Below are 24,624 nucleotides of genomic sequence, written 5' to 3'. Positions count from 1 at the left end.
GAGGAAGGAGACCCGGCGGCGGGAGGAGCCCAGGGAGGGCCGGGGCCGTGGCGGTCAGAGAGGGAAGAGGACCGACGTGTTTCTAAAAGGTCGCAACCGAGACGCCCCTTTGCCGGGGACGCCATGGAGGGCAGGACGGTGCCCGCGCGCCGCCGAGGGCGCCCGCCGCCCGCACGCCCCGCTCGCGGCCGGGAGCCCGAGCCCGAGCCCGCGGCCCCGCCGCCGATTGGCTGAGCCGCGGGGCGGAAGTGATGCTGCTGTCACTGGCTGCCGGGCTCGCGGGGAGGCGCGAGTTTCCGCGGGGAGGAGGCGGCGGCGGCGGCGGCGGCGGCGGGTGAGCGGGGCGCTCGGGGGGGGCGGGGCGGGGGGGGCGGGGGGAGCGGCCCGGAGCCGGGGGGGCGGGGGGGGGCGGGGGGGCCCGGGGGGCGCGGGCGCTTCCAGGGCGTCCTCCGAGGAGGCCCGCGCGGGCCCGGCGGGCCGGGGCCGGGGAATCAATGAAGCCGAGGAGCCCGGGCCACAGGCTGCCAGGACAGCCCGGGACGGCCTGTCCTGCGCTCGGGGCTGGCCTCGCTTCCTTCTTCTCTCCCTGGGCGCCTGGGAGCGGGGGGACACGCCGAGCGGCCGGCTGAGGTCGCGAGCTGCCTTGGGGGCGGGGAGGCGGCGTTCGGGGGGCCCTTCCCAGAGCCCCGGGGCGGGCGCGGGCGCGGGCGCGGGCGGCGGTACTGCCCTGCGGGAGGCCCGGGCCGAGCGCCTGCGGGGTCTGGGGGCCTGCGGGGTCTGGGGGCCTGCGGGGTCTGGGGGCCTGCCTGGGGCGGGCGTGCTCAGTGAGGTCCGGGAAAGGCCTCTGGGTGTGTTGGGGCAGGAGAGGCAGCTGAAGAGCGGGAGGAACTCGAGACGGACCGTGCCCGGGGGCCTCGGGAGACGTGGAAGGCAGTTGCAGAGCGGGAGCGGGAGCGGGAAGCCGCCGCGGCCTGCCTCCCCCTCCCCCTCCCCCTCCCCCTCCCCCTCCCCCTCCCCCTCCCCCTCCCCCTCCCCCTCCCCCTCCCCCTCCCCCTGGGCGCCCGGCGCTCCTGCCTCCTGCCTCCTGCCTCCTGCCTCCTGCCTCCTGCCTCCTGCCGCCGGCTCAGGCCACGTCCCAGCAGACAGCCGCGTCTCCTCTCCCTCTGCTGCTCCCTCTGCCTGTTCTCTCTCCGTGTCGTCAAATAAATAAATAGAATACTTTATATATATATATATGTACGTATATATATATGAAGCTTCCCCTTTCTAAAGAGGCTTCCATAAAATACCTGTTTTCCTGTAACGTTTTAAGTCGGGACCCCTTTGTCTATGTGTGGGTACCCAGCCCTGCCTGGGGGTGACACAAGCTCCGAGCAGATGATTCTAAAGGAGCCCAGTAGCTCCATGTTCTGCTGCCCACCCACCTGCCCCTGTCCCCACAGTTACCCACCAGTTCTAAATTTAGCCCTTCTGAAATCAAATCCCAGCCGCGGGTGTCGGGGTGTCCGGGTGTCGGTTGGGTGCTTGGAGCCTGAGCTCTCGCTTGCAAGTCACCCAGCCACGCTAGTGCCTAAGGATTCCGGTCACTGCTACTTTCCAAGTTTCCCGTCATCTCTTCCTTCCCAGTTGCCCACTTGCTTTTTTTTTTTTAGGCCTGTTCAGTTTCACTTGCATTCTCACTGTTTTCCCCGTTTCCCCTGCTTACTACCTACGCTTACTTAACCTGGCGTCCTTTGGAGATACAGAACTCAGGAAGTTAGCTACCACCTTGACTTCTAGGAAATAGTGCTATCGGCTTCTCCGTGGGCGTATCTTGGCAACAGTTCAAGCCCTCTCCTAGGCCTCTGGGGGGGGGGGAGGATGGCATGATGGTTAGGATAAGAAGTAGTGTTTCTGGGTCTAGTACTAAGATTTGGCCTTACCGTTCCAGTTCTGTGCCAGTCTACAACCAATCTGAGATCCCTGGAAATGACACTCGATCATTGCCAGTTCCCTTAGTCACAGATCATGGCTGGACTCTGCTTGTTCCACTGGACAAGGGAGGACACCATTTCTTCTTCTTCTCTTGGGGCCCACAGGTCTGCAGTCTGTGCTCAGAGTCAACACTACTCAGTGAGAGTGATGCCTTTTCTCCATTTGCACAAAATGAATGTGAGGTGGTTAGCCAGACCAGGAGCTCAACCTCACACAGAGTCCAGGTAGGACTGTGGGCACCATTGTGGGGAGTCGGCCCTGAGGACAACTGGACTGAGAGGTCACCTGGGGAAAGACTTATGTCCCCTCTAAATAAGGGAGGAACGTCTCTTCTAAAGAGTAATCATGTTTCCGCCAGTAACCTACGGGAGCGATACAACTTTTGAGCCCTTTTCAGGGCAACAGCGGCAAAGAGCAGCATATTGCCTGTGAGCGGTTGGATGGTCTGCTTGATTATCTGGTGAGGTGGCGATTGCCATCCTGCTGTGGAGGTGTCCACTGGGGTTAGTACTGGCCCACACCCCACTGCGGGGGGTGAGGGGAGCTAGTTCCCGTTGCTCAAGAATAAACGTGAATAAAAAGAGAGGATCAGATGTTTAAAATTTTAAAAGGAGTGGATTGGGGGCTTCTGGGTGTGACACATTGGTGGCCAGGTCTCCCCGCAGATACCCACACAGGTTGCTGATGTGCTGTCTGTTTGTCTGCAGCCTACTGCGCTGATGCCGAAGGGGAGGCAGAAAGTGCCACACTCGGATGCCCCCCTGGGCCTACCCACCCACCTCTGGCTGGAGTTAGCCGGGCTCTTCTTGCTGGTTCCCTGGGTCATGGGTCTGGCAGAGACAGACAGGCCTGGAGCCCAGGGTCCAGGGGGGCTAAGCTGGGCTGTGCACCTGGACAGCCTAGAAGGCGAGGAGCAGGAAGAGACTCTGGAACAGCAGGCAGATGCGTTGGCCCAGGCAGCGGGGCTGCTGAATGCTGGGCGCATCGGGGAGCTCCAGGGCTACTACCTCTTCACCCAGCCAGCTGGGCACCAGCAGGAGCAGCAGGTGGAGGCCCTCCGGCAGCAGGCGGAGACTGTGTTAGCCAGGCACGAAGCTGTGCGCTGGCACTCAGAGCAGAGGCTGCTCAAGCGGGCCAAGCGCAGCGTCCACTTCAATGACCCCAAGTACCCACAGCAGTGGCACCTGGTGAGTGTGGCCCTGCCGCCGTCAGCCGTCAGGCGGATAGGGTCTGAGTGCTCTCTTCTTTAGCGGGCTTCTGACTGTATTCTTCTCCCATTGCTCTCTTATTTTGCCTGAGGAGACATTTCTGCGGGCTTCAGTGCCACATTTGGCCCTCAGGCTCCCCCTTCCCTGTGCTCACTTCTGGGGAGCCAGGGGACTGCAGAGGTTAGGGTGTGGGTGCAGGGCCAGGCTGCCTGGGCTCAAATCCAGCTTTGCCATTTACTTGGAGATTGTAACAATACGTACCTTGTGGCATTCTGGTTAGGAATAAGTGAATTAATAACTCTTATTGCCGGTGAATAATGTCTGGCCTTCCTGGAGAACGGGGTTGTGGCAAAGCCCTCACTTGTCCCTCTGTCCCCAGCTACAACCGCCATCTGGCTTTTTGATCGCTGCCAAGAGGGCAGAGGGACTGCTGCTCTAACTTGTCTGTGTGTGAGTTGTGTGAACTATGTTGTGCGTCCCTGGGCTCCCAGGGCTCCGGGAAGAGCTCCTGACCCTGTGTCTCCTGCAGAACAACCGGCGGAGCCCTGGCCGGGACATCAATGTGACAGGTGTATGGGAACGCAATGTAACTGGGCGAGGGGTGACCGTGGTGGTGGTGGATGATGGAGTGGAGCACACTATCCAAGACATTGCACCCAACTATGTGAGTGGCCCTAGAACACCCCCTCTGACTCGCATGTTTTACCTCCTTTGGGACACTGCCTCAGTCTGGCCCCTTTCTTAGGGGTCCCTCGGCCACACAAAAGGGCCTGGGAGGTGGGATGGCATTTCCTTCAGCCAGCATTCCAGTCTGGCAGCTATGAAGCAGGGAGGGGACTCCAGGTGGCACTTCCTGGTTCTGGTTGCTGCTCCCTGCCCTAGGGAGTAAGGAGTGGCCCCTGTGGGCAACTTCCCCCTCCACACAAACCCTGAGCACGTTCGTCTTCCCAAGATTTAGGTAGCTCTAAGTCTCTTTTATCCTGGACCTCCCAAGCCATGGAGTAGTCTCCTGGACCCGTTGTTGTAACAGTCAAGAAAGAAGTTTGCTGAGACCTTCTTTTGTGCCCCATGTGTCCTGTTCTCAAATCATCATCCTGAAAGAGAGATGGGCCTGTTGCATTGGCTAGGACCCCCAACGTCCCAATTTCTCCCAGGTCTCCTCTCCCCCTGAGCTCCAGAGACTTGTGAATGACCCCTTAAGACTTGTGAATGACCACATGTCACCCCCCACATACTATGTTTCAGAGCCCCGAGGGCAGCTATGATCTCAACTCCAATGACCCTGACCCTATGCCACACCCAGACGTGGAGAATGGCAACCACCATGGCACGAGGTGTGCCGGGGAGATCGCCGCTGTGCCCAACAACAGCTTCTGTGCAGTGGGAGTGGCATACGGGAGCCGCATCGCAGGTACCTTCTGGTCTAGCCTAGGTGGGCTTCTCCTGTAGTGACATTCTTCACTCACTGCCTGTCCTTCCCCCAAGTCCAGAGGTGTCTTTTAGGACACATCAGTTCACTGATTTTCATCAGTGCAGTAGTATTTCAAACACGTCATTAGCCTCAAACCTTATTATATAAAACAGATGAGAGTGGGACTGGTCCTGTTGTGGGATGGAGGCCTCCTCAAGCCCCAAGTGCTCTGTCACCTCCCCCCTTTTTCTGATCAATTTATGTCCCATCAAATGACCCAGCTCACTGTAACAATGACTCCTTTTCCTTGCCTGGGTTATACTTGTATTTTCCTAATTCCCCAAGTACCCTTTTACCTGCTTTTCTTCCTTGTCCCCGTTTGTCTGTGGAGGCTCCCCTCACACCTCCCAGTTCTCCAGCACCCAGCCCCTCTGATGCTTGCTGTCTTTGCTCCCTCCTTTCAAGAGAGCTGAGCAGCTCTGGCCCCCACGGGAGCTCGTTCTAAGGCTCCTTCTCCCAGACGTTGTCCGTCAAGGCAGGACGTGAAGGGCGTGAACGGGGAAGTCCTCCCCGACTCCTCATGAGTGCTTGGAACCCACAGACTGAACACAGGCTGCGTTCCTCTTACACTCCAGCAGAGGTCAGCAGCCCTCTCCGTAAGAGCTCCGGAGTGAGCCAGACACTTCAGGCCCCAAGTCCCTTCAGAAAGCTCCATTTGTCCCTGCGTGGTCACCAGGATGTGACCCAGCCCATTTGAGAGGGTGAAATTAGGCATCCGTGGAGCAGTAACAGTAACACGTACCACTTATTGATCATCTTCTGAGTGTCGGGCACCATAGTCGTGCTTCTTTACGTGATTAAGGATGCAAGTCAGGGAACCTTGGCTACCTCCGTTCTAGCCCAGGCTTATTCCCACCAGACCACATGATCCTGAAAATCTAAGATTTAGCATTATGTTAAAAAACACTGTGGTTTTTTTAGAACGTCTTTCCAAAGATACAAGAACGCTCGGAGGGAAAAGTCTCCACGTGTGGCTCCTCACCACTCAGCTCCTCATCGGGTCAGGGGTGGGGAAGGGACCAGAGTGGTTGAGGAGCTGATGTGGCCTTCACTGCCTAGGTATCCGGGTGCTGGATGGGCCCCTCACGGACAGCATGGAGGCCGTGGCTTTCAACAAACACTATCAGATCAATGACATCTACAGCTGCAGGTAAAGAGAGCCAGGAACACGGTGAGGGAACCCGAGGCTCCAGCACATGGCACAGAGCCTCCAACAGCGGAATGGCAAGATGGGCTGCCTCGGGCAGGTCCCTGCTGGGGGTCCTCTCCCTGGGTTCACCCTGGGAGTTCATCGCTCTGATTTCTCCAGATCCCCCGCTGCTGGGTTCTCAGTCTTAAGCCCCACGTCACCCCAGTGACCAGGTTGCCGCATGAGGAATGTGGCAGTCGGCCCCATGTGTGTTTGTTTCAGGAACTCCTCAGGGTTCCTGTCTGACCACAGCTGAGCCAAATGGCCCTGTACCCGCTCCCGCGACCCTACACATGTCAGTGCACCTGCAGCTTCAGGCTCTGGTGATGGTTGGGGAGGGGATGGGGACAGGGTTCCTGAAAAAGGGAGAAACTGAGTTTAGGCTGCCCTCATGACACCGATGGCATCTGTTTTTCCCCCAACCAGCACCTCCCTCAAAAGCACATCACCCACAGAATACATTTCCCTTAGAAAAGGTATAGAGTGGGCAGCCCAGGTGGCTCAGCGGTTTAGCACCGCCTTCGGCCCAGGGCGTGATCCTGGAGCCCTGGGATCGAGTCCCACGTTGGGCTCCGTGCATGGAACCTGCTTTTCCCTCTGCCTGGATGTCTCTGCCTCTCTCTCTCTCTCATGAATAAATAAATAAAATCTTAAAAAAAAAAAAAAAGGTTTAGAGAGCTCCTCAGACCCAGGAAGTGCTATAGATGGAGTGCTTCCTTTGTGGGTGCTCTGCCATCAAGCCTGGTCTGAGTTCTCTTCATCAGGAGATGGTGGCCCCCTGTCCTTCTCAACCAATATGTATCATCCCCTGCTCCCTAGGACCTGAGGAAGGATGTTTAGGGACCGGTGAAAGTAGTCCTAAGCTGGGAAAGTTTCTAAGGAAAAAAAAGAGCCTTATCACATACTTCTGTTCTCCACTTTGGAGCAAGGGCTGGATCATTGAACTGGAAGCCCTGGGGAGACAGGAAGACTCCAGGCCGGGGTGGGGAGTATCGAGACTGGGAGGCCTATGGGCAGCTGCAGCGTGGCTCTGGCTCTTCCCTCTGGGTATTTCTCAACAGCTGGGGCCCAGATGATGATGGGAAGACAGTGGATGGTCCCCATCAGCTTGGAAAGGTAACTGAACTGCATGAAGGTTGAGAGGCCTTCTCCATTCGGGTCCTAGAACTGCTCTAAGCCACTCCCTTTCCTACCCTACCCGCCCCCTCCCCCCCATCTGTGGTGCCAGACTCCTGTCATCCAGCCCTACCACCTCCTTTTGGGCAAGTCCTCATAACCTAGGGGTGGGGAGTGCAGGGGACACTAGTTCTTGGAGAAGTGAAAGGATACCTTGAGCTGTTCCCTTTGGTTTTGTGCTTGTGCCCCCTCCCCCCATCAGTGGGCCCAGGCGATTCCCCCTTGCTCCAGTGCCTTTGGGCTTTTTTTCCCTTTTCTTTCTAGAAGAGGAGGAGTTGTTAGTATGGAAAGTAGAGGTTCCTTTTCTGGGCGTTCCTTGGCTGACCCAGGACATTTTTGCTCTTCAGGCCGCCTTGCAACATGGGGTGATTGCTGGCCGCCGGGGCTTTGGGAGCATCTTCGTGGTGGCCAGTGGCAACGGAGGCCAGCACAATGACAACTGCAACTATGACGGCTATGCCAACTCCATCTACACTGTCACCATAGGTAGCAGCCTGGCGGCTGTGTGCGTGAGCATGCGCGTGTGTCACTCTGTAGTGAGGAGTGTATGTGGGACTCAGTAGTGGAGGGGTTGTGTGTTTTGGGGTGGCCTGGCTTCCGGGATGTCTATGCAACTGTATGAGCACGATCTTCTCTCCAGGGTCCTGCAGTTAGGAGGGAGTAGCCCTGCTTCAGAGGTCTCGGGACTCCCTTAGATGTCATTGTACCCTGGGAACACTTTCAGCCCATCATCTGCTTAGGCCTCTGCTGCAGCCTCTCTTAACATGGGCCACTGGCCACCTGCCTGAAGGCTTCTCTGACACCCCCGAGCGTGAATTAGATGCCCCAAACCCTTCCCCCCTACCATAGCATCCGCTGCCCAGCCGTGTTTATTCACTTGCCCGACTTCCTCCCTGATTTTCAGCTCTTTGAGATAAACACTGTGGCCTTTGCCATGAGGTCCCAATGCCTCTCACAGTGTGGGACTCACAGTTGATAAATAATAAGTTAAAAAACATCGAGGAAGATGAATGTGTGGGTGGACAAGTAGATGTAGAAGTGGAACACCCCCAGTTTTACCGGGGAGCCTACTGAGAGAATGGTGTTAGGGCCCAGAACACCGTCTGCCATTTGAAGTTGCCTATTCAGGTGAGGAGTGTGTGCGCTCTGAGGCACTGGAGCCACAGGGATCAGTTTTTAAACTCAGGGCAGCTCCTGGATGATAACTGTGATTTCATCAGGCCTCAGCTCTCATCTCCTCTACTCTGTCCCCAGGTGCTGTGGATGAAGAGGGACGGATGCCTTTCTATGCTGAGGAATGTGCCTCCATGCTGGCGGTCACGTTCAGTGGTGGGGACAAGATGCTCCGGAGCATCGTGAGTGCCTCCTGGGCCCCGCACTCCCTGCCCCTGCCCCCAGAAGACTTGTCCCAGGCAGCACAGCCGTATTTCTCTGTTCCTTGCTTCCCTGGGCCACCCTTCAAGTCCTCTTCCCTAGCAGGTCTGGGTCTCAAAAGGGTATGCCACTGTTGGAAAATCAGAGCTGAGGACTCAAAACAAATCTGTAAATGGTTTTTACCTTTAAAATTTTAACTTACAAATATACATCTTGTCATAGGAACTACTAAGCGTCACTCTGATTAAAGAACTCTTTTGAAATGTCTTCCTCTGGTAGAATTGGGGCTTTGGCAAATTCCTGTAGGCTTAGGAAGAAATCTGCATTCCATTGCTCTTTGGCCCTTCTGTAAATACTGTGAGTTCTGGGCACGTTCCTCGTTGGGAGTAAAGCTAGTGGTTCTCTTTATGGGATGGGCGGGAAAAGGAGTCTGGGAAATGTCTCTTGTCAGCCCAAGAAACAGTTCTTTCCTTGGAGCTAGAATTGGAGCCATATCAAATAGAAGATCAGAGCAGGCAAGTGGAGCTTCTCAAGCTGTGGAACCTTTTAAAGAATTCAGGGTCCAATGCCTACACTGACGGCTGGCTCAGCTCCATCCCAGCAGGTTCAGGCCAGGTCTCTGGACTGTGACCCCAGAGCTCCGTGCCTGTCCCTGCTGACCAGAATAGTCAGTAAGCTCCATGGAAGAGCTGGGCTGGAGCCTCGGGAGTGTCCTGCTTCTCCAGTGGCCTAGGTACTGGAGGTTTCTCCAGAGCCATTGGGAATCAGGCCACTCTGTCATCTGCTGGGTTGGATTCATTTTCCAAAACTGAAATTTTGTTTTGCCAATAAGTGATTTCTGGCCAACACATTGTTCCAAGGCCCTGTGCCATTGGCCCTCAGCCTCCCACCCCTGCCAGGGGAGAAGGAACAAGGGAGTGGGATAAAGTAAACATGCCAGAGAAGCTGTGCCCAGCAGTCATGGGTCAGGTTCAGAGGGCACCCCACCCCAGGCCAGGCTGGGTAAGGAGGAAGAACAGGAGCAAACTGTGCTCCTCACGCCTTGGCAGAAACTGGGGGATTCACCCCACTCACCGCACGGTCGCTCCTCTTACACTGCAGCACCTGGATGTCCTCCTAATCCCTTCACTTCTCACCCCCACCCCACCTTCCATCTGAACTGTGACTTGTCCAGATATGAAGAGAGACTTAGTTCGGCCAAACTCCTGACTTTTAGACATCCCTGCCTGGGAAACCCCCATTGCCAGTTTCTGTTGGGTGACCAGCTCAGTGGAGTGGTCTCCCCAGTGCAGGGCGTGGAGCCTGTGCTGCCCACCATCTGGGTGCCTGGGGTGCCTCCCTGGGCTTTCCCGGGGGGCTTCTGCCAACGTTGGTGTGTTCACAGCCCACGTGAGACTGTCCCCATGACGCCGTTTCCTTAACAGGAAAAAACCCAGTCTGCTCCCTGGCACAGACCAGCCTCCCTAGTCTCACTGAGACTACGACTTGGCGGTTTTTTTTCCCCTTTCCTTGTGGGAGCGCAGGGCACCTGGGTGAGAATTGCATCTCTCGGCAGCTGCTATGACAGCTAGTAGGGAAGCAGCGAGGACAATGGAGAAAGGACAGTTATTGGCAGAAGTTAGTGCCCTGATATCTGCCCCAGAGAGAAGCCTGGGAGAAAAAAGTGCTTAGCCTTAACACTGGCACAATGTCCTAGATCCAAAGGGCCATCGTGGAGCAGACGTAGGCAAACCCTTTGTAGCACCAGGAACAATTAGAGCATGAAAAGAACTTGATGCCATCTCTTCCTGCAGGAAACCCCCCCACACACACACACACACCCTCCCCCCACTGTTGCCTCCTACCTGAGAACCACAGGTAGAGAAGGGAGGCTCATGGGAACCACCCTGAGGCATGGGGCCCAGAGGCAGTTGGGGCCAGGGTGGGCGGGCAGTGTAGACACAGCCCATGTTGAGCCCACGGGGCAGGCAGGGGACCTGTTCCCTCTCCCTGGAAACACACTCCCTCTGTTCACACTGATGTCACTCCAGCCCCTGTCGCTGAGCTGCCAAGTTGGATTTCCTTGAATGGTGCCGTCACTGCTGTCTCAGCTCCAGCTGGGGCCCGGGAGCTCACCCAGCCACTTCCTCTGTCTAGCACAGTTGTGGGGGGTGCAGGGTCGGAATGGGGAATTTGGGAAACTGTTATTAGAGTAGCAGGAATCAGGAAGCTGCCCTCCACCCGCCTGTGAGGCCTTCCCCACAGCACCATCTTTCTTCCTGCAGCCAGACCCTCCTGGGTACCTCTTTAGTCTTCATTGTCTTTTCTCAGTTCTATAGAGCTTGTCTTTTGTCCTGACCTGCTAGTTGGCCTCCCCCCTGAGGCTTGTTCTGAGCGGCCATCCCCTCCCCCTCTCTGCGCAGCACCTGTGAGCTCCGTGCCTAACCCAGCCTCTCCCCCACCCACTCCCAAGGTGACCACTGACTGGGACCTACAGAAGGGCACAGGCTGCACTGAAGGCCACACGGGTACCTCAGCCGCAGCCCCCCTGGCGGCAGGTATGATCGCCCTAATGCTACAGGTGCGGCCCTGCCTCACGTGGCGTGACGTCCAGCACATCATCGTCTTCACGGCCACCCAGGTGAGACCCTGGCAGCCAGACACATGGCCTGGCCCCACTTTACTCAGAGTTTCTGCTCCCAAGCACTTGCAAGGAGTGAGAGGCTTCAGACTCACCCAAAAGTGAGGTGCCAAATACTTTACAGAGCTACCTATGTATAGAACAGGTATAGGGACCCCATCATGGGCCTAAACTCATCCGTCCCTGTCCTACCTATGCCATTTCACCTGCAGAAGAGCCCTTTGGGCTCCTTTACTCCGGGGCTTGGCTCCCTCTCTTCGAGCAAGCCATGGGGGTGGTGATGTCATGGGGCTTTGCCCTTTTGTCCCAGCTCTCCTTGGGGAACCCGTTCCTAGTTGCCTTAGTGGGAGAGTCTGGATGGGGTCAGCCAGCAGGGTCAGCAAGGAAGCCAGAGTTAGGTTGTTGACATTATAGTTGACCCTTGAACAGCATGAGTCTGAATGCATGGATCCACTGTAAATGTATTTTCATCATAACATTTTCTTTTCTCTAGCTTACTTTCCTGTAAGAATACAATATATAATGGATATAATATACAAAATATGTGTTTATCAACTGTTTGTCAGTAAAGCTTCTTGTCAACAGCCGGCTATTGATAGTTAAGTTTTAGGGAGTTAAAAGTCAGAGATGGATTTTCAGCTGTGGGGGAGGAGGGCTGGCGCCCGTAAGCCTTGAATTGTTCAAGCATCAGCTATACTTTGGAAGCCCCCAAGACTAACCAGGACCTCTGTTCTCTCAGTATGAGGATCGCCGTGCAGATTGGGTCACCAATGAGGCAGGCTTCAGCCACAGCCACCAGCATGGGTTTGGCCTGCTCAATGCTTGGAGACTCGTTAATGCAGCCAAGGTGAACAGGTGTTGGCAGGGCAGGGACCCCTGCATGGGGTGGCTGAGGGAGGGGGCCATAAGTGCCTAAAACCTTGCCTGGCACGTCGTAGGTACTTAATAAATGTTCTTCATTTCATTTACCATCATGCCAGCCGATACCCATTTTTCAAACAAAGAAGCAGGTGCAACATTATCATTGAAGTTTCCAAACTGTTGGTAGAGAGTATAGCTTGGGGCTCTCAGGGGGCTCTGGTTCTCCTCTTCCACCCTGGACATGGCCACTTCCTCTGGTTCCTTGTTTTGGCGCCACGGGGAGTACTCCTGAGGGTCATCAAGAGCCTCAGGAGTGAAAGGAAGTGATGAGGAGAGAGAAGAAGGGCTGGGCCCTGAGGATCGAGTTGATGAGCGTGTGTGGTCCGTCCTATTCATTCACCACCATCCCTTTCCTTTAATAGATCTGGACCTCTGTCCCTTACTTAGCTTCCTATGTCAGCCCTGTGTTAAAAGAGAACAAGGCTATCCCGCTGTCCCCCCACTCACTGGAGGTCCTGTGGAATGGTAAGTAGTCAGCAGAAAGGGGGTTAATCTGGGGCATGAGGTTTGGGGCGGGGTGATGGAGAAGTTAAACTCATCGTCCCTGCCTTTAGGAGCTGAGCTCCAGCCAGACCTGTGGAGTTTTCTTTGACCATTTTAGGACATGTTGCTGCTTCTGACTTGGCTGGCCTCTGGCTGCTTGAATAAGACCTTTCTCCTGAGTTACTAGTAGTGGGTAGGAGCTGCTGAGCAACCAGTCAGGACGGTGTGGGGGAGGAGTGGCGCTGGGACCAAGCAGACAAGGCAGGACTTGAAAGATGCTTCTTTGACTTCCATGCCAGGAATTGCCAGGCAATTCTCTTCAGCCTAGTGGCCTCTGGATGAAGTAAATGAATTTCTTCCTTTGATTCTCTGGCTTGTTTAATACAGAAGTCAGATGGGCTGTTTGGGGTGGGACAGGAGGACTGGGTGTCTCCCTGGGGTGTAGTTGCCTGCCCCCTGCCCCCACCTCCCGTCACACCCAGAGTCAGTGGTACTGTCTGAAGTTCTGCAAGTCAGAGGTGTGGTTTGTGTCGAGCACTGAGATTGAACCCCTGCCCAGAGAAGAGGGAAGCTGGGTGACAATGCTTGGCATCTGTCAGCAGATTCCCCCGAGTTCCCATGTGAGAGTTTCCCTACTTCTAGCTCCGAGGAGGACTTTTTTTTTTTTCCCCTTGAGGAATTTTGACAGGCAGAGTCGTTTTGCTATTTTTTGTGAAGATTGAAGCATGCCATGTTTGGGGCCCAAATTAGAACTCCGTCCTCAGCCACTCTGCTGGTTTGATCCTAGAAAGTGATCAAACCAGGGCAAGAACAAGAAGAGGAATGGCCAAAGAAGGGAGCCCAGAAGGGCAGGGGCAGCTTCCCTTGGGTGGAGGTTCCCCTGAGAAGGGTTCCACTTTCTGTCTCCCTAACTGTGCCCAGCATTTGCCCAGCTTCCCTCTACGTGGAAGGAAATCCATGGACCTGGTTCGTCGCACTTTCCGTAAAAGGAATGCTATCTTGGAAAGGGCACCAGCCAAGGCAGAGAATTGCACTAACATCCCTAGGAATGCAGTTCAGTTGGATCCCCCCCGGGATCTGTACTGACAGGTCCTGGAGATAGTGTGCCTTCTAATTTGGACCACTCATCCGCGACTCTCCGACTGTCCTTTAAGTAACAGTGTGACCTGTAGTCACACTTATCAAATGGGAGTTGACTTCAAAGAGGGTTGGGGGCCTTCCCAGCCTCGTCACCATCTTCTTCCCACTGACCAGGGGACATTGCCCCAGTAAGCAAGACCAGCCTCCCTGGCAACCGCTTGTTTGTCACTAGGAAGGACAAATGGTCCTGGGCCAAGAAGAGTGGAAAATGGGGGTAGTGGGAAGAGAGGAGGAAGCAAAGGGAGGTGTAGACTCTGAGTTTTGCTAGTGTGGAGCGTAGTGGGCAGGGCAGCTGCGAATTTCTGAGGTCAGCAAGAGTGTCTTTCCTCTTGTGACTCCATTTACCCCCTGGAGAAGACAGGACAGAAAGCGCAAGCTCATGGGTGTGCCCGGAGTTTGAAGAGAGTCTAGTTAACAGAGATTAGGGTAGCTCAGCCCTAGACTGTCCAGAAACATGCCCCCGTGGCCAAACTTTGGTCTTTCCCCCCAAGACCTGGGGGAACCCATGTCTGAGGGCTCAGAGTGAACTTTTTGTAAGGTGGAGGGGGCTGACTGCGCCACAAGAGGAGTAGAGGCGAGCTACTACTGAGACTCTAGAGCAGGCATCCAACAGAGCTTTCCACAGTGATGGAAATGTTCTCCGGCTGTGCTACTCAATTCAGTGGTTCCCTACTAGGAAACAAGTCCCTGCATGCCTCTGACCCGGAACCCTTGAAAGTCAATTAGCTAAAGCCTTGCTCACTTGTATCATCCACTCTCTCTCTCTGCCACGGAAGACTCAGTTCATTGCAATGAGCTTTCTATCCCCACGTCACCATGTGCTGTTGGATATTCCACCAGCAGAAGTCATGTCATACATGCAACATTTTAGATTTCATGGTCACCCCCTTAGAGCCAGCTGGCTTTCCAGTGTCTCCTATTTTCTGCCAGAGCTGTTGCCACCACACTTGAAGCTTTGGAGTTGTCAGCCACCCAACCCCCCACCCCTCACCGGATCCCTTGATTCTCCCCAGGTCTTCCTCTGTCCTTCCCCCTGCACTGGAGTCTTTCACATATTTCTCTGGAATGTCTCTTGATTGATTCACTCATTCATTCTGCTAACGTGAGATGCGCCTCATTCCAGGCACTGTATTAAGTTCTGGGGATTCAGAGATAAGACAGGATCCCTGCCCTCAGGAGCTCACAGTGGGGGAAAGGTGGCCCCGGCTGCGGTAGAGATGACACCGGTGTCACCGAGAGATGACTCCTGCTTGAGGAAGACGGGAGGGCTCTTGGAGGAGCCAGGGACTGACGAGAATCCCAGCATGTAGCTGGCCAGGAGAAGAGGTGAGGAGAAGGACATCCAGACAGCGGAGGCCACACCTGCAGAGTCAGTGGAGCTTTGGGGAACCGCGAGCCCACATGGTAGAGTTGGGGCAGGGGTGTGAGGAGCAGGACCAGATAGAACTGGGTGTGTCATGGGGAGGAGTTTGGACCAGAACAGGAAGGCTGTGTGTGGGGAGCCTTCGAGATAAGTTGTCACCAATTGCTGGTAGGGAAAGGTGAAGGAGAACAATCCCTTGTCTTTTAGAGCTACATACTCTGTCTCTACTGGTAAGATTACAGGGTGCCTGGAGAGGCCATCAAACGACTCTGGGAAGGGGAAGAAGTGGGGACCATTGATGAAACAAGATTGGCCATGTGTTGATAAGTATTGGAGTTAGGTATTGAGAACATCTGTTCTATTTTTTTTAAAAGATTTATTTATTTATTTATTTATGATAGAGAGAGAAACAGAGACAGAGGAGGAGGGAGAAGCAGGCTCCATGCGGGGAGCCCGATGCGGGACTCGATCTCAGGACTTGAGGATCACGCCCTGGGCCAAAGGCAGGCGCTAAACCGCTGAGCCACCCAGGGATCCCCGTGTTCTATTTTTTATATGTGCCTGGAATTTTCTCTAGTAAGAATGTGTGTGTGTGTGTGTGTGTGTGTGTGTGTGTGTGTGTATACACACACACACATATATGAATGTATATATAAATATATGTATATGTGCATTTATATTTTTAAAGCCTTTTTTTTAAAAGATTTTATTTATTTATTTGACAGAGGGAGAGAGAGAGCTAACAAGCACAGCAGGGGGAGCTGCAGAGGGAGAGGGAGAAGCTGAGCAAGGAGACTGATATGGGGCTTGATCCCAGGACCCCAGGATTCTGACCCGAGCCACAGTCAGACACTTAACCAACGGAGCTGCCCAGGAGCCCCCATTTATTTCTTTTTTTTATGGATTTTTTTTGTTGTTGTTGTTAATTACGATAGTCATACAGAGAGAGAGAGAGGCAGAGACACAGGCAGAGGGAGAAGCAGGCTCCATGCACCGGGAGCCTGACGTGGGATTCGATCCTGGGTCTCCAGGATCGCGCCCTGGGCCAAAGGCAGACACCAAACTGCTGCGCCACCCAGGGATCCCTATATTTTTTAATATATAAAAAGATTTACAAGTTTTTGAGCTTGAGCAGCTGGGTAGATAGTGATGCCATCAAATGAGATGAAGAGCCCAGGCTGAAGGACAGATCTGGACAAGGACTGGGGAGTATGAGGAACTGAGGCCTGGAATTTGGCTCTGCTGTATTGGAGGCTTCTGGGCAACATCTAAAGATTATATCCAGAAAGTGGTTGACAAAATAAGTTCAAAGGTCCATACTGGTGGCAATGGTTTGGGAGTCACCAGTAAAAGCAGAAGAAAGGGTCTGGAGAAGAAAGTTGCCCAGGGTTGGCAGGCAGACAAAGGATAAAAGAGGACCCAGAACACAGACTGCATTAAAGGCGTAGTCCAAGGAAAGACACTTCTGAAGAAAAAGGGGAGGGATGAAATGGGCCAGGGGGTAGGAGGAGAGTGTCACAGGAATTTTGGAATTCGGGCCATCTCAGTGAGAGAGGGCAAGGAGACAAGACAGAGGGGCGGCCTTCTGTTTGCCGCACAGGTCCCTGATTACCTGGAGAACTGCCTGTGTACTCATAGGGGCCAACATTCAATCACACCTGGTTGAATAATTCATGGGGATAGAAGGTTTTGGTTAAAGATGGCAGCTTGAACATGTTCTTTTACTTCTGCTTTCTCCCAAAACCTCACCAAAATAAGAATAAAGGAATAAAAAATGGCATAAGCACAAGGACAAAGAATGGAAGAGAGACTAGAACCAATGAGAGATTTCATCAAATTTTTGGAAGATGGCAAATGAATGGAGAAGTGAGCAGGGCTGAGAAAATTGCATACCAAATACCTGCAAAGGCGATACTAAGAAACAAGCCCCTTCATGCCACAGAATCCCAAAAGGCTCAGGATTTGGAGGTCCCATATGTTCCAAGAGACAGAGATGAGGTATGAGGCGAAAAAATAGGGAATCGCTGAAAAGATAAGACTCCTGGGCACCTTCTCCCTTCGTTGACAGCCAGGTGATGCCCCTTCCTTGTCCTGGGAGGAGTGGGAAACTTTGCTCTCCAGAACCAAGGAGGGTACAGGGGGAGGGGGACTCTCCCCTCCAAGCCAGCTGCCCAGATCCCAAGGCCCTGGCAGCCAGGAGATCCAGAGGCTCTTCTCTAGAACAGTAGGAGGATCCCTCATGGAAAGACTTGGAGATAGAGATACAGAGGGCTCCTCCACAAACCCGTCAGGTGCCAAGCCAGCCAACCTTAGGGAAGCCCCCCAGTATAAGGTTCCACCCATGCTTAGACCTTCCAACTGGCTTTTAAAGCTGATAGAGATCACTGCCCACTTGAAAAAACAAAGAATAGAAAACTTCCAAACCCTGAGGATGGTTGTAGTTGCTAAAATTCAGCGGAACTAATTATCACATGGGAAGGTCGAATAAGGATACTTTCAGACCTGCAAGTCTCGTTCATGCTCTCTATGTCTGAAACTGCCAGTAGAGGCAGTGATTCCACAAGGAAGGATAAACCAGGGGAAGGAAGAGATGGGGGATAGGGCAGTCCGGGTGGCTCAGCAGTTTAGTGCTGCCTTCAGCCCAGGGTGTGACCCTGGAGTCCTGGGATTGAGTCCCACATCCGGCTCCCTGCATGGAGCATGCTTCTCCCTCTGCCTGTGTCTCTGTCTCTGCCTCTCTCTCTCTCTGTGTCTCTCATGAATAAATAAAGTCTTTAAAAAAAAAAAAAAGAAAAGATGGGGGATAGAGAAAGGGCGTGCAGACCAAGAGGAGGCCGAAGGACAGGGAGGCCCCAACGCAGTGGCAGCGCAGCAGATAGGAACAGGAGCCTGGGAACCCAGGTTGGAGGCTCCGGGGGAAAGTAGCACCGAGGGAGCCTCTAATCTGTTTGTTCATTTGAAGAAATAATACTCAGAGAGGTTATGTGGTTCTTTCGTGCAGTTTGAGAAAAATTAGAGCTGGGGAAACGAATTTAAGTAAACCAAAGAACAGGGCAATGATTAACTCCAGAGGGTAACCGGCAAATTGTTCAGAAAATGAAATCATTATATACTCCTTGGCTAAATTCCATATAATATTTATAAGGCCACGTAAGAAAACAGAATATTAATCTAACTAAAACTTGTGATGTAGTTATTTTGAGAAGATGGACAGGAGGGCAGGGTATAGAGAAGGTCTGGGCATGGTGTTAAATCCTTCTCTGCTATAATCAGAAGTAAATAGTGTCTAAAACTGATAAACCATGACATAGTCACACATGCCTATTTGGAAACACAAAGGTAGGTCCCAGAAGAAAACAACCAAAAGCAATAAACAGTGTCTGCTTCTGTGGAGTGGCTCACGAAGATGGTGAGGAATGGGTTAGGAAATTGCTCTTTGACTTGTGAAGCCATGTACACTGTCTTGATGGAAAAAATGTTAAGAATGGATGGGAGGGTAAGAAGTGCAGATAGTGAATGTAGACATCTTTTCCAAGAAGTTTCCCAGTAAAGGGAAAGACATACGACCCGATACTTACATGGTCTTAGTACTCGGTACTGTTCTAAGTGCTCGACGTGTATGAACTAATACAATCTTCCAACCAGCCCCACGAGGTAGGTAGTGTTACTCTCCAAGATTTCCAGTTAAGGAAGCAAATCTGATTCTCACATTTAGGACAGGGCTGCGCTAGGGAGGATGCACCCAGGGTGGATGGCTCCAGAGCCCACATTCTTAACACTGGTGGGCAGAAGGAAGTGAAGAGTTGAGGGAGGGTTTATTTGTTTTTGTTTTTTTGTCTGTAGTAGTAGAGACATAAACAAGCCGATCCAGCCAAGGAGATGGATCATGGGGCTGGTCTGATGTTGGGCCCTTGCCAGCCAGTTGCTGTGAAAGGGAAAGAAAGCAAAGGAGCTTGAAACCATAAACAAGAGGGTGTTGGAGAGCTGAGCGGTGGGGAATCTTAGCCCTTAGGAGAGAGGAGCTGGGTGGAATGCCAGGAAGTGAAGGACGAGATCAAGAAGGGAGAGAGAAAACAGAGATGGCAGGTACTTGTTTTCAGAAAAGTTGGGCCACTGGCTTTGAAGACTCGCCGGGTGGAATGGAAGAGCACGCACACTTGGCCACGTCTATGCCCGGAGAGAGGTCGAGATGGGTGTTCACCACAACACGCGATCTAGAAGTGTGGGTGCTTCTCTGCGTTTTTGCTCAACTCCTCTTCTGATGTGTCTTCAATTCATTTGCATCACTTATCTGAAGAAACCCACAATGAGAGTCTCTAAACCACTCAGAAGTGAAGCAGTCCCAGCTAACGACAAGGCCCAGGGTGTGGTGGAAGGGGGCGCCGACATGGGCTGACTAAAGAGGCCAACAATATGAGGTCACGACGTGGGACAGCGGTCCTTGGAGCGGGAGCACCGCGTGGCAGGGGATGACCAGGCGGTGCACCTCTATGAGCGCAGCAGGGGGGAGCGGACGGGGGCTAAGTAGGAGGCCCACGGGCAGACAGTAGTGGTGCCACTGACCCGACCGAGCCTTGCCTTCCTCTTGCTCCCATGGCAGCCGTCCACCCTCTCACCGGAAAGTGGAGAGCTGGTCTCCGCCTTGCCTGTTGGATAAGTGGAAGAAGTGCTTTAGAAAGAATTTTTGTCTCCTTGCCCCCTAATTTTTTTTTTTTAATATTCCCCACTTGAGTCTTCCACCTTAGTAGTTTGTGTTTTTTTTAAACTTCGTTTTGAAATAACCATAGATTCACAGGGGGTTGCAAAGCAATGTTTGGGGGGAGTTTCACGGACCCTACTCCCTATGTTGGTGTCTGAAACAATTCTAATACAGTATCCAGTCCAGTAAAATGACATTGCCATGACCCATGGGGCATAGTCAGATCTCCCCGGGCAGACAGGCACTCCTATTTGTATGTGTGTATGTAGGAGTGGGGACGGGGCTCCAGCGTGTATCCAGCACTACAACCAGGATCCGGAGGCCCCACCCCCGCCTCTCCGAGCCCCACTGTGTCAACCCTTTGCGTCTCTGCCCACGCCCTGGGCCCCATCCCTAGTGCCTGGCAACCACCCATCTGGCAACTGTCTGCACACTTGTGTTATTCATGAATATTACACAACGGAAATCACGCACCGTGTATCCTTGTGAGGTTGACTGTTTTTCATTCAGCATCATTTCCTCGTGGTTTATTCACTTGAGTAGTTTTTTTAGAAACTTGTACTGCCTTCCATATGGAACTTATTCATTTCCACCCCTACCTTCGGGCCATCTCCCCTCCTGGGCTGTACCACTGCCTGCCAACACTGTACCTGTCCCTTGCCGCCTCCCGCAGATCTCCCTGCCATGTGCCTAGAGCCATCTGGGTCCTCTCTGTTCTAGCATCAGTTATGTACTCCTCACACCATCTCGTTCTCCACTTGCAGGTAGAAGGCAGAGATCATGTCCAACTTACCTTTCTATCCCCAGCATCTAGTACAGTGCCTGAAATGTAGGAGGTACTCAGTAAATTATTTTTTGGATGAATGAATGGTTGAAGTTGCTCTGTTTGGTTCTTATATTGTGTCTTGAATATGTTACCTTCCCAATAAGACTCTAAACTAGATTGTCAACCCCTTGACAGCAGCCACGACAATCCATTAATTTGCGTGCGCAGTTAGGGCTGCGTTAGGTATTTGTATGTGGCTTCAATGAGCATGTGCCTTTGTGTGTGTTGGGATGAAGTGAGGGCGTAAGTGTTTATGGGGCTGGTCTCCCAGCTGCCCAGCCTGACTTCCCACAGTCAGCAGGACGGACCTGGAAATGTCCGGGCTGAAGACGCTGGAGCACGTGGCGGTGACAGTCTCTATCACTCACCCACGACGCGGCAGCTTGGAGCTGAAACTGTTTTGCCCCAGTGGCATGATGTCCCTCATCGGCGCCCCCCGCAGCATGGACTCGTACGTACACCCGTCCATACCTTTGAGCTTTTTTTTTTGCATCAAGGGTCTTTGCAAGGAAAAGATACAGGAGATGTGGATGCTGGCCCTGCCCTGAGCTCTACGGCACGGGCTGACCATGGCAGCTGGAAGCCATTCATTGCCTGTCTTGTATAAGTCACTTACAATGTGCCAAGCACTGTACTTGACCAAAATTTTCTCTAATTCTTACAAGAACTATGCAGAGGAGCCTTTAACCTCCTTTTACAATGAGGAAATAAGTCGCAGAGCTAGTAAGTGCCTGAGGAAGTAACAGCCTAGATCTGTCAGGCTCCCCAGCCTGTGCTCTCCCCACATTTCTTTTCCCACTGTGACATGTTGACACCAGTCCCTCATCTGGGATCCCCGGGGAAGAGACAGCTCTTGGGGACCCCTCATGGCACGCTCCCCAGTGGCTGTAGCTCAGGCCACAACTGCTACATCTTGACGGCTACTGCAGTGAGGAAATCATGTTTGTGGGCAAAGGGTCAGTTCCCTGCCCTACGCCTTCCAAGTTTTCTACTCTTTCCTGCCCCCCACAGAGATCCCAACGGCTTCAATGATTGGACCTTCTCCACCGTGCGGTGCTGGGGGGAAAGAGCGAAGGGGACTTACAGACTCATGGTCAGGGATGTAGGTAAGCCTGCCTGCCTTCTGTCTGGTCCCTCTGGAGCGCAGAGCCCCCACAGAGACCATCCCGTGGAGAATGCATAGGGTTGCCATTGGACCAACAGGGTAGATGCCAAGAAGTACATCCCATCTAAAATATGGGTGCTGAAATCTGAAATTGTTCATTGATACTACCTCTCATATTCCTTGGAGAAGTGACTGATCCATTTTTCCTCAGGATAGCAACAAAAATTCCCTGTTGAAACCACATTTCAAGTTCTTTCACATATAACCATCCTTCGACCAGCCCTGGTAGGCAGGTAAGGGCAGGACTAATTTTCACCATTTTTTGGTTGTTGTTGTTTTTTTTTTTTTTTTTTAAACTGAGGTCCACCCAAAGGTCTGAAGTGACTGGTGCAAGGTCATACAATATTCCAGAGGAGACTGGAAACCAAACCCAACTCTCCTGGCTTCCAGCCAAGTTAGGTATTCACTAGACTGGTGGTTTTCAAACCTTTCTTTAATTTAGTAGGAAAAAAAATTTTTTTCAAGCAAAATCCCAACTGAAACCCTAAAATACGAAAGAAACAACGGCAGAACTTCTTTGCTTCGGAGTTAGACCTTTCAGCCTCCCAGTCTCCATCCCTAAGGGCACCCCGTGAGGCACACCTGCAGAAGCCCTGGTCAGTGGACACAGGCCTCTACTGCAGCAGATCGTGTGCTCCAGTCCCCCTAGGAGGTGGGGCGGGCAGGGCCTCTGCTGCTTGCAAGGCCAGTGGAGGGGCAGGGCTCACGGACGCCCCACTTGATGCCCTAGGAGATGAGACACTCCAGCCTGGCATCCTCCGGCAGTGGCAGCTGACCCTGTATGGCTCTGTGTGGAGTCCAGTAGACATCAAGGACAGGCAAAGGTAGGTGCCAGATGCAGGTGCCAGGGGGAAGGCTGCTCATGGGGCTGGAGGAGGCCGCTGAAGGAGCTCCACCTCCCTGGGAACCCACAGTACAGCTCCCCACCCCATTTTTGTAATGAGGCTTCCTCCCTCTCTCCAGCCCTGAGGTGGGAGGAGGAGTGAGGGCCCAAGGGAGGGGGCACAAGTTCAGGAGGGCATCCTCATGTCTTTTCTTCTCCACAGACTGTTAGAAAGTGCCATGAGTGGAAAATACCTGCATGATGGCTTCACTCTGCCCTGCCCTCCTGGGCTGAAAATCCCCGAGGAAGATGGTTATACCATCACCCCTAACACCCTCAAGGTACGAGGGCCTGTCCTCCAGCTACAGCTGGGTGGGCCAGCAGGAGTGTCCCGGCAGATCGAGTCTTTGCTGGGGTACTCCAGGGGACTTGAGAAGTGAGGGGCTGGGAGGACCTGGGTGGGGGCGAGTGCTTCAGGGTGGGAGAGGTAGTCTCTGGAAGGTGACAGGCTTTTTCTGAGTTCATCGTTCTGGGCCAAGGAAAGCCACAGGCTTTGGGAAAGCATCACTAACTTAGGTGCTTGACTTTTCCCCAGACTCTGGTGCTGGTAGGCAGTTTTACCATCTTCTGGACCGTTTACTACATGCTGGAAATATACCTGAGCCAGAGGAACGTGGCCACTCACCGAGTTTGTAGGAGTGGACCCTGTCACTGGCCCCAACGAAGCCAAAAAGCCAGGGAAGAGGGAACAGAACTAGAATCAGTGCCACTTTGCAACAGCAAGGATCCAGATGGAGTGGAGACGGAACGTGAGGGCCCTCCCACCACCTCTGGTCCCCTTGCCCCAGACCTGCTGGCTCCAGGGGACTGGGGCCCATCCCAGGACAGGAGTACCCTGAACTGCCCTCATCATCACCTAGCGCCAGACCTGTTGCAGGGGAAAGAGGAGCAGATTTGCTGACCCAAGGCCTAACAGACTCAACGCGGGACGGGCTCTTCCTTCCTGAAGCCAAGGAAGCTGGGAAGGCTGCTCTGAAGTTCCGGGAGCTCTGGGGAGAAGGCAGCCGTGATGCTAGCATCAGGAATCCACGGGCCTAAAGAGCACGCTCTGACTTCACTCTGGGAGGGCGAGGGCCTTCTGAAAGTGCAGTGACAGGAAGAGTCCCGGAGAACAGTGTGGCCACAGCCACTGGATCTTCCTCCAGCTGGGCGGGGGCTCTTGGTGAGAAGGTCTTGGACACGTGCTCAGCCCCTCCCATGGGGCAGGCCTACCACCTCGTTTCTCCTGGGCAAGCCAGTGATGTGGGTCATGGGGACCCTCACCCACGGGCGGCCGGGGTGGAGCCTGTGATGGCCAGAAGAGCCCCTCCGGAGAAACGTCACTGGGTCACATGGGAAGAGGGCTCGGGCTGAAGGCTGGGAAGAGCCGGTGGCTATATGCCTGCCTTTTAATGACCCAGGACCTAGAAACAGCTGTCTCTTCTTCTCCCTCCGCCCCCTCCCTGCCTACGCCTGGAACCTAAGACATACTGGTATGGCAGTTAGCCCTCCACCCAGCACACTCGCCCTGAAAGCAGCTGCCTCCGTTAGTCCCCATCAGAAGCCAAGGCCAAACACACCCCGACTCCTTCCCCGGCGCCCCTCACCCTCCATCCTGAAGGATCGGTACGATGCTCCTGGCAAAGCTGCGGATGGGCATGGGTCCCCCCGGCACCTGCGCGGCTTCACGAGGCAGTCTGTGGCAGGACTGTGACGGGGACAGCCACTGCCACTCCAGCCCTGCGACCGCCCTGTCTTCCCCTGCACAGTGCTCAGGGAAATGGCCTTCCTCACTGGAGGCCAGCCGTCTGCCTGACGGGCTGTGACGCCTCCCGGCATTGGCCTCCTCCCCTCTTCTGAGCTAGTTGATTGATCAAAAGTTTTTTTAACGCTTAAGATTTGGGTTTCTCTTTTCACAGCCACATTTGGTTGAATGTTTTTCTGCACAGCTTTTCCAAAATAAAAACCTTCCACGCAACGCTGCCCTTCCCCATCCTTTCCTCGGCCTCCTAGAGCTAATGCCAGTTGCCAAGTCGCTCCTCCCGGCCTTCGGTCCCTGAAGTTCACTCTCCTCCTCCTCTGCCTGGTCCTCTGAAGGATGCTGACCCCTCCTAGGATCCTAGGATTCGAGGAGTCCTTCAGAACTGGCGGCC

The 24,624-nt window shown here is 53.7% G+C and overlaps 1 protein-coding gene across 4 annotated transcripts; it reads left to right on the top strand.

Moving 5' to 3' along the window:
- The first annotated feature begins 12 nt into the window (after positions 1-12).
- PCSK7 (proprotein convertase subtilisin/kexin type 7) lies at positions 13-24,449 on the top strand. 4 transcript variants are annotated; one of them, XM_055305318.1, is made up of 18 exons: positions 13-89; positions 2,079-2,198; positions 2,333-2,477; positions 2,682-3,161; positions 3,712-3,846; positions 4,428-4,593; positions 5,713-5,803; positions 6,904-6,958; positions 7,366-7,504; positions 8,273-8,373; positions 10,845-11,012; positions 11,752-11,859; positions 12,296-12,398; positions 20,739-20,895; positions 21,456-21,550; positions 22,340-22,433; positions 22,656-22,773; positions 23,028-24,449. In XM_055305318.1, the coding sequence occupies exons 4-18, from the start codon at positions 2,694-2,696 to the stop codon at positions 23,391-23,393; spliced, it is 2,364 nt and encodes a 787-aa protein (XP_055161293.1). In that variant the 5' UTR covers positions 13-89; positions 2,079-2,198; positions 2,333-2,477; positions 2,682-2,693; the 3' UTR covers positions 23,394-24,449. The 4 variants fall into 4 exon arrangements, with proteins under 4 accessions (XP_055161293.1, XP_055161294.1, XP_055161295.1 ...); XM_055305320.1 differs by lacking the exon at positions 13-89 and adding an exon at positions 258-334; XM_055305319.1 differs by lacking the exon at positions 2,333-2,477.
- Positions 24,450-24,624: the final 175 nt, after the last annotated feature.

Source organism: Nyctereutes procyonoides, unplaced genomic scaffold (genome assembly GCF_905146905.1).
Source record: "Nyctereutes procyonoides isolate TBG_1078 unplaced genomic scaffold, NYPRO_anot_genome, whole genome shotgun sequence".
NCBI classification, from domain to species: Eukaryota; Metazoa; Chordata; class Mammalia; order Carnivora; family Canidae; genus Nyctereutes; species Nyctereutes procyonoides.
Note: the sequence above shows the minus strand (reverse complement) of the source record. Positions and strands in the feature narration are given on the sequence as shown.